Below are 10,098 nucleotides of genomic sequence, written 5' to 3' on the forward strand. Positions count from 1 at the left end.
GTGTTGGTTCCTCTAAAGCTCAACATTTCTGTCTCTTCCTTAAACGAACCCCAGGACTAATCCAGGACAGGTTTGAACTTCGAACTAAACCAAAGAGGGTTAATTTAATTTGGATTTTTGTGGTTTATCTCCATGGAAACATAACCTTAACTTTAAACGTTTAACCTGCTCTGGATCGTTCAAAACACGTAGGCTTAAACTAAGACTCAACACACACTTAAACGGGACTAAACAAGGATTTAAAGCCACAGTATGTAACTTTTTAGCCAAGAAATACACTAAAATGAAGCATGTTTTTTTTTTTCTTTTATTTCATTTTGGTTGTGTTTATTGAACTAAAAAACAAGCTTACTTACTCTGAGCGGGCTTGTCTCCATGGAAATGTTGTTCCCTTTGGCTATAATCTTCCTCTGTCCTTCAGAAAGTTACATACTGTACCTTTAAATATATTTATGTGATGGGTCTTTTGAAAAAAATGGGACGTTTTACTTCTACAGCTGCACTTTGTATTTGAATCATCTTTGCAATTTACTCGACTCTTTAGAGCTCTAAGTCGTGTTATAATGTTGTTTTCTCATCCAAAACAGACCTGGAGTTGTGTTTTGTTTCATTCGTACATGTTTGTCTACATTTCCAAAGCTCAAAATGCTCTGTTGCACCTTGTGATGTCATGTAGTGGTTGTTTTCAAGTTAACAGCTTCGTTTTTACCTTTAGTTTTGTAGAGATTGGCCGTTCCTGGACTGAAATTATCCAAATGATTCTAGTGACAGGGCGACAGGAGCTCAGTTGGTAGAGCGTGGTGCGATTTCAGCTCCCACAGATTAATGCTGTTTTTGTGTCCTTGGGCAAGGCACTTTACCCACCTCGCCCCCATGTGTATGAACGTGTGTGTGTGTGTGTGTGAATGAGTGAGTAGTTCCTTGTTGTAAAAGCGCTTTGAGGGCCTTGAAGGTGGAAAAAAATAGAAAGACATGACCATTTACTATTTAGTGAAGGTGTGTGGAGTTTAAAAACGCAGTAGAGCTCTTCTAGGGATGTAACAGTAACGTAAATATCGTGATATCGTATCGTCGAAAGTCTCACAGTAATATCGTGGACCATCACAATATATTGAATTACAAGTTTCTTTGCTTAAATGTTTAGTTTTATAGTAGTAACGGCTTATAAACATCAGAAACTACATATCCCATGATGCATTTCAGCGCAGACAACATGAAGAAATGTGTTTTTTTTACTTGAATTCTTGGGATTTTGAAATAATTCACACCAAAATCTTGTCAAGGTATTTAAAAAGCAAAAACGTGTCTTATCTGCAATTATATTAGCCTCTTCAAAATATCGTAATAAATATCGTAACGTGAGATGCGTATCGTGATAATATCGTACCGAGAAATTTGGATATCGTTACATCCATAATTACCACATGACATCACGAGGTGGTACGAGTGTTTTTTCAGTTTGAGAGAAAAACTCGGCATGTGAATGAAACAAAACACAACTCCAGGTCTGTTTTTGACGAGGAAACAACACAACATGGATCAGAAAACGGTGTCTTATGTGATTGTTAACGCACTATTTGTAATTATAATTTTTTATATTTTTTTTCTCTTTTTTTTGTAGAAACTGGAGGAGGACATTCTGCGCAGATCTCCCAGAAACAGGAGACCTCGAAAGGACTAAACGAACTCCTCTGCCCCTAAAATAAAACAAAACAAACAAAAAAACAACAACAACCTAAACCCGCCCCTTCTCTCTGAGGGCATTGGATAACAGCCGCCGGAAGCCCCTCCCCCTCCGCCCTGAGGAAGAATCTGATTGGACGAAAAGCCTGGGACTAAGAGAATTTTCAGAAACTGTATCATTCCATAAAAAAAAACATCGAGAACCGCCGTCCGTCACTAAGCTAACACGAGACAAGCTAATATGCTAAAGCTAATATGCTAAAGCTAATAAAGTTAGAAAGAAAAAAGAAAAAAAAAACAGCCACAGTCAAATAAAAATAAATCTGTTATTATGTTCTATAACCAAATATTAAACTAAATTAATCTATACTTTCGTGAAAATGTCATGTCAACAGTAATGTATGCTAGGCTAATGCTAACGCTAATGCTAATGACTTGCTAAAATGTTTGAATAGATTAAAATGGTCTTGGGAACAGACTCAAGATTTTCATTATTAAACTATTTGTTTTTCAAATTAGGGAGGATCTGATCTGTTGTGGCGGGTCACCGATATTCACCGATACCGATTTTCACTTATTGCGATATTCGTCGATATCGATATTCACCGATACCTATATTTGTCTGTACTGATATTTGTCAATGTCAATATATGTGGATACTGATATTCACTTACTGCGATATGTGTCGATATCGATATTCACCGATACCGATATTCGTCTTTACTGATATTTGTCACTGTCAATATATGTGGATACTGATATTCACTGATTGCGATGTTCGTTGATACTGATATTTGTCGATTCAATATTTGTGGATACCGATATTCACCAATATCGGTATTTGTCGATGCCAGTATTTGTGGATACAGATATCCACTGATTGTGATTTTTGTCAATACCGATATGGGCCGATGCCGAAATTCACCGGTACCGATATTCACAGATACTGATATTAAGCTTTTAAAATCTGAAGGAAGGTCTGAATTTTCGCTTAATTTTTGGACACACCAAAACTCATACAGTGCAAAAAAAAAAAATCGGTTCAAATACCTGCAAATTTTTCAATATCGGGCTGATACCATAGACTGTAAATATAAATGGACCCGGGTAACCCGGTAGCCGCCGCGCTCCAAATAGGAAGTGAGTGTGGGCACGATTCCGGCTCCATCGACTCTGGCTCCAGTTGACTTTCTATTGAAAAATCATCACCCCTCTTTCTGGAACTGCTGGTGTGAGCCTCACCATTTTGGTCTTGAAATGTTCGTATTAACCCGCTCTACATGATCCTAGTGCTCACTCAGTCACAAAATTTTTCCGTAAATAAATAAATTCATACTCCTAACACGGAACTTGCTCCAAATTTGCTCGTATAACTGCAAGCCTCGATGAGCTTCATTTGACTGGAGCCAAATGCTATGGGTATGTTTTTATACAGTCTCTAGCTGATACAGATATCTGTTGATTTAGAAATAGAACCGATTAAAAACCATTGATAAACCATCTCTAATCTAAAACAGAATATTTTTGCGACAAATTAAATCCTGATCAGTCTCAGTAGGTTAAGCTAAAAGAGCCAAGGATTAGAATTAGACAAATTTTATTGATCCACAAGGGAAATTATTTGGACACAGATGCCCACAAATCACAATATAATATAAAAACAAAGAGTAAAAAATAAAAATGGTAATAATAAATTCTAAATAAGCAGCAAAAAAGAGCAAGAGACAGGTGTCAAATAAGAAATAATTATGTAAATGTAAAGGTACAAGTCAAAATAAAATGGAAAAATACTTAATAAAATATCAAATCTATTAAAAATGTGAAGTCATATTTATTTTATGACTAAACATAACTAAACCCACTTACATATGTACGAGTTTAGAAATAATGCAAAATGTTTAAGGTTTATTTCGGCTAAAATTAATTTCAGTTGTTTAAAAGTGCGCTGTGTAACTTTTGGGGTGGAGGATCTGCTTACATTTTTGTCTCCGTGACGATGTAAACTTAACTATCGCCATGGAAACGAGCCACCAAACCAAGTTACGGGTCAGATCTGTGGAGAAGACGGCCCGCTGACTGTCCAACAATTTCACGAATTGAAGCTGGATGAGTTTAATGCCGCGCTGTGAATCATTTCAGACGTAGGAATACCATCACCGTGGAGACGAGCAGTCGCATGAGCGGACCCTCTACCTGGAAAGTTCCACAATGCACCTTTTTTTTTTTAAAATCTAAATTAGTTTGTGACAGGTGAACGATCCCCCCCTTTTTTTTTTTTTTGAAACGACCCCATTTGTAAAGATACCGGCACTAACTCCAGCGCTTATTCACTGTTCGCCTGTTTACCCCAAAAACCCACTGCCAAATCTGTCCCACGGTTTTATCGGCATGGCACTTTTACCCCGCTCTGAAAATATTCGATTTTTAAAATGTTTATAGACCATGCCCAACTTTGTAAAGAAATTTAAAAAGCAAAAAAAAAAGTGTTTAAATAGCGTAAACTAGGAAAAAGTAGCTTGAAGGTGCATTGAAACTTTTCCAGTGGAGAGTCCGTAAAATTTTATTGCTCAGTCTGGAATGTTTCGCAGTATGGCATTAAACGTTTATCTGTATGGAGACTCAATTCAGATGAAGTTACAGGTCAGATCTGTGGAGAGGCGATGCCGCACACAGTCAGAATGCCTGTTTTTGTAGGTAATTTTGAGCTATAAAACCACCTGTAACTGAATAAATGTAAAATAGAGCTGTTTAATGTCACACTGTGGAACATTTCGACTGATCGCCAACCAAAAAGTTACATAGTGCAACTTTTAATAATCAATTTTGTGTAATTTTGAAGCTGTACTTTCAATTTTTATACTAAAATAAACTGAAGAATTGACAAAAATTTACTAAAAACGAAATTTCTTGGCGCCGATATTTAGCTTGTAACCTGTGTTCTGTTTTAATCGTAGACTGCACATATATAAATGGACATAGCCAACCCATAGCCGCATCATTGTAAACAGGAAGTGAGCATGGTTAAAATGTTCATATTAACACCAGGATCACGTACAGAGGGTTTTTATTTTGTATTTTGACCGTAAATCGACGCCTGACATGAAACCCGACTCCAAATTCGCTTCTATAACCGCAAGCCTTGATGAGCTTCATTTGACTGGAGCCGAACACTACAGCCTATGGTTTCAGTTTAACAATTTCAACTTAAAAATCTGCTCTATTTTGAATCATGAACTAATCAGCAAGTCATTAGTATTTTCAAAAGTGAATTCCAAATCTAATAATGATTCAAACTTTTATTTAAAATTTCCCAGAATTCAAATTAAATCATTTTTTTTTCTTTTGGCTCTGTTGGCTTTATACTTTAAGCAAGCAACTTTTCAATTTTTATTTTAAATTTTTACTCCGAATACTGTGCACTGAATGGTTGGCGGGCGGTGGGTAGGTTTGTAGTAGGTTTGTTTAAATAAAATAATTATTAATAAAATTGTTTGGACGATTTTTTTTTTTTTTTTTTTTTTTTTTTTTTAGCCTCAAAGCTCCATGTTTTCTTTTTTTAACACTTTTTTTGTCTTGTCTTGATACATTCACGTTTTTTGGTATTTTTCCCTTTTTTTTTTTTTTTTTTCTTTTTTAAATTAGGTAGGTCCAGTTACATGTACACGGATAATTTTCCATATTTTCTCAGTATTTATGTTTAATAATTTTGAATTTTTTTGGAGATTTCCTCTCGTCTGAACAGAAAAGTTGGAATTTTAAAACTATTCCCTGCACATGTAACAGGCCTAGATCTGCCTAGTCTAACTCTAGTCTGACTTCTGCTGTCGATTGCTGTCATCTTTTCTAAATTTTGTATTTTATTTGTAATATTTTTTTTCCTGCAATGTTGTTTGTAGAGACAGGCGTGACGCTGAGATACTGTGACCGAGGCTGAGTGTGCATGGAACAGATGTTTGATGAATAAAAATACTAAACGAAATCTGCATTCAGGTGTGTATTCTTGTAAACACCGACTTTGCGTTAAAGAGCTCATATTACACTATTTTGTGTCTATGTTATAATGTTGTTTCCTCATCACAAACAGACCTGGAGTTGTGTTTTTGTTTCATTTACACGTTTAACGCGGATTTAGACTGAGTTCTTATCTCAAACTGAAAACACTCTGTTCCTTCTTGTGTCATCAAAGGTCCTATATTACGCAAAATTGGCTTGTGTTACCTCACCAAAAACATACCCGGATTTGTGTTTAGTTTCATTCACATGTTTGAGTAATCCTTTATTATTACTGTCTTTTTTTTGGACTATAACACCCCGGATTATAAGTCACACCAGCCAAAAGAAAAAGTGTAATGAAGCAGAAAAAAAACATAAAATGTCAGTTCCTGGTCTCTGAGTTTATCTCGAAAGTCAAGTTTTCTGCTGCACTGGGAAGGTACGGCTCCTTTTTTATTTATCCTGATACTGAACCAGGTCAAAATTCACCAGCTCCAAATGTCAAGATGATTAAGGAGCTGACTATAGACGTCTGAGATGTTGCACGATTTTTTTTTTTTACACCAAATGTGGCAGCAAAACCTTCAGGTATAAGGAACAGTGTGATTCTTCTAACAGGTATGCACACCGTCGGGATCAATAAAGTTTTGTAAATTCTAGGGATGTAACAATAACTGAAATATAGTGATATCGCATTGTCAAATCTCACAACAATATCGATATCATAAGTTCCTTTGCTTAAATGCATGCTTTTATAGTAGCAACAGCTCATAAACATCAGGAACTACATATCCCATGATTCATTTCAGCGCAAACAACATGAAGAAATATAGTTTTTTTTGCTTGAATTCTTGGGATTATGACGGAAATAATTCACACCAAAATCTTGTCAAGGTTTTTTAAAAGCAAAAAAGTGTCTTATCTACAATTATATCAGCTTCTTCAAAATATCACAGGAAATATTGTACTGTGAGATTTGGATTATCGTTACATCCCTAGTAATTTCTGGACTATAAGATGCTACTTTTTTCTTTTTTTTCTCACATTTTGAAAACTGTGACTTAAACAATGATGCGGTGAATATATATGGGCGGATTATTTGTTTATTTATTTTGTTTGTTTTGAAAGTCAAGCTCTAGTAAAAACAGTAGAAGAGAGAACAACAGACTGTTAAAACGTCACATATGAACAGTTCTTCAGATAATTATAACATAAACAACAGAACAGAATAAGTTTACCAAACTCTCCATCTCACTCCAAATCACTAAATCCATTCAATTCTTCATCCTCGGCGTCACTTCTGAGTAACTCCACGACCTCCGGAGGTAAACAGAGCGCCGCTTCCTCTTCTGTGTAGCTGTCTGGTCCTTCTGAATCCCGACAGGATGGTTTCGGTGTCACTGAAGTTCAGGCTTTGTCGACTCATCCAGTGACTTCAGGAAAGTTTCATGGCGCATCCTCCCGGTGTCACAAGTTTCTCACTCACTCCAAACTTCCTTTCTGCTGCTCGATTACTGTTTTTGGCTGAATATTTCACGACTTGCAGCAGGACAGAGGCTCTTTCTTCAGGAGACATGTGCAGTAGAGCCAAGTGACAGTGGTACAAGAGGAACAGGAGCAGCAGATACTGACACACAAGACTAGAACCTCTCACCGCTTCAGTGTCAACATTTTAATATATAAGTCGCAGGAAACACCCAAACCATGAAAAAAAAGAACGTATGATGTCATGAAGTGATACTGGAGGTTGGACACAGAGCGAGTGTTGATTAAACTAACAAAGCGGACAGTCGGAATTAGATCGGGATCTATTTCACAACCCTGAGGGGCGACTTTAGCTTTATACCTTTCTAATAACGGCTGATCTAACGAGCTGGCGATTTCAGACAGAGTTTTATGTCGTTTGCGCTGTTTAAAGGCACCATGATTACATTGTAAACTGAATAAAACCATCCGGATCAACCCCGATCTTGACCTCCAGAATAGCTGCCAAAACATTAAATCCTCAATAAACAAGTTTAAGAGCAGTGGACCAGGCATCAGGTACAGTGAGACCAGTCTTTAGAGACTTTTCTAAAATAAAATAAAGGCAACAGCTGAGGGTTATTCTAGAAAAATGCAAAGCAAAACAAATCAGTTGATGCAAAAAAAAAAAAAAGTTGATAACCTTAAAATTAACACTTCATGGACCACAGAATTTTGAGCTTTGTAGATGTCGACAGACTGATAATAAGTGACGTGTAAACAAAAGAAAACACAACTCCATGTACGTTTTTGAGGCGGTAACGACATTATAACATGACTTAAAGCTCATGAGAGTCCGTTTTTGTGTGATATATAGGCAGTGTTGGGGAGTAACAGATTACATGTACCGGATTTATGTAATCAGAGTACAAATTATGAGTAACTGTATTTGATTAAGTTACTGTTTCAGTGAGTGGTAATTGGATTACAGTTACTTTGTTGAAATAAATGGATTACACAGTGGTATTTTCCTGTTTTCACATTTCGGGCTATATCCCTTTTTTTTCCCGGTAATTCCACTCATTGCCAGACTCTAAACCAGGTCCAAACCAGGTCTAAACCAGGTCTAAATCCAGGTCTAACCCAGGTCTAAACCAGGACTAAACTAGGTCTAAAACAAGGTCTAAACCAGGACTAAACCAGGTCTAAACCAGGTCTAAACCAGGCCTGAACACAGTCTAAACCAGGCCTAAACCAGGTCTAAAACCAGGTGTAAACCAGGTGTAAACCAGGTGTAAACCAGGTCTAAAACCAGGTCTAAACCAGGTCTAAACCAGGTCTGAACCAGGTCTGAACCAGGACTAAAGTAGGACTAAAACCAGGTCTAAACCAGGACTAAATTAGGACTAAACCAGGTTTAAGACGGGTCTAAAACAGGATTTATCAGGACTAAATCATACTGCATGGACTGTGTTTCCTCCTCTTCTATCAATAATATGTTTAATTTGGTTAAGTAAAGTCTGGGCTTTTTCATTTTCTTTTAGCAGACAAAACTTCTTATGTGAAGATTTCTTCGTCTTTGCTTCTCTACAGCAAATCAAGTAATCCAAAGTATTCAGATTACATTACTCACTTAGTAATTTAATAGATTCTGTTACAAAGTACATTTTGGGATATGCAATCTGTAATCTGTAGGGGAATGCATTTTAAAAGTCACCTTCACAACACTGCATATAGGACCTTTAAAGGCGGCCACTGTCCGACACTTGCTTTGCCTGATACTTAAAATTAGACAAACTTTATTGATCCACAGAGGAAATTACACAGGTCTATACTGCAGCTATCCACATATATCCAGCGTTAATTACTCTACAAATGTTTTTAATGATCAAAAATACTTTGAAAAACGTGCTTTATTACTATAAGTGGGGACAGCTCTCCACAGATCTGACCTGTTGCTTGGTCTGGTGGCTCATCTCCATGGAAATAGTTACAAGCTCTACCACTTATAACGCATTAGTCTTACAATTTCATGCATTATTCATTCACTCCACACTCAGTGCTGGTAAGATACTATTGTGGCCTGGGGCAGACTGACGGAAAAGAGGCTGCCAATCTGCACCATCAGCCCCTCCAACCACCAACACTCACACCCACCGTCATTCTAAGCAATGTGGGGGAAGTGTCTTGCCTAAAGGCCAAAGGACCACTGTTATTTTCTCAGTGGTCTCCCATCCAAGTCCATTCCCGGCCCTTTGCTTCGCTTCTGAGATCTGAAATTAGGCTTTAAAAAGGAGATTTGGCTACAATAAGTAGACCAGATGTTCCTATTTACCCGGGACCGCCCCAATTTTGAGCCCTGTCCCCTCAGATTTATCCAAAACCATTAATTTGTCCCAGTTTTATACAAGAAATGTCCCAGGTGTCCCTATTTATATGAATCTGAAACCTGCCAACAGTAAAAAGAGGCATAAATTATCAGAAAATCAGCTTTAAAATGACCAAAGCAAAGAAAATGTGATTATACTGACTCACTTTTTAGTCATGAATAGGTTGAACGCAGAACAGTTTTCCTTAATTACGCACTTGATTCACTATTTTATTATTACCAACCATCACAAACCAGGAGTGCCCCAGTTTTTTTTTTAATTCTGAAGATCTGGTCATCTTGGGCCACAAGTAACTTTCTGCTGGCGAAGTGATCAAACCAGTGACATACCCTCCACCGAAAATGGTAGTGCACCTTTAATAAACATTTTCAGTTGATTAATCAGAAAGGCAAGAGGTGAATATGGCTTTGAAACACGTAACTCAGCACTACGTGGGCGTGCATCCAGTGACACGAGTGGAATTAGTCTGAGCAACAGTCTATGAGTAAAACGCGCCCAAGCTGTCATGGAAAAAGAAAAAGAGCGACATCCCGACGGGGGCGGGACTTTGGACTTGTTCTTAACGCAA

General features: G+C 37.2%; 1 protein-coding gene across 2 annotated transcripts in view; it reads left to right on the forward strand.

Moving 5' to 3' along the window:
• Window positions 1-5,662, forward strand: part of canx (calnexin) — a 39,897-nt gene extending 34,235 nt beyond the window's left edge. For both annotated transcript variants that reach the window (XM_055160383.1, XM_055160384.1), the window contains one exon: window positions 1,622-5,662. In XM_055160383.1, the coding sequence (XP_055016358.1) occupies window positions 1,622-1,681 (60 nt within the window). In that variant the 3' untranslated portion in view covers window positions 1,682-5,662. The remainder of the gene's footprint in view (window positions 1-1,621) is intronic.
• The last annotated feature ends 4,436 nt before the right edge of the window (window positions 5,663-10,098 follow it).

This window comes from Boleophthalmus pectinirostris, unplaced genomic scaffold (genome assembly GCF_026225935.1).
Source record: "Boleophthalmus pectinirostris isolate CB_2022bp ecotype Guang Dong unplaced genomic scaffold, ASM2622593v1 HiC_scaffold_3, whole genome shotgun sequence".
NCBI lineage: Eukaryota > Metazoa > Chordata > Actinopteri > Gobiiformes > Gobiidae > Boleophthalmus > Boleophthalmus pectinirostris.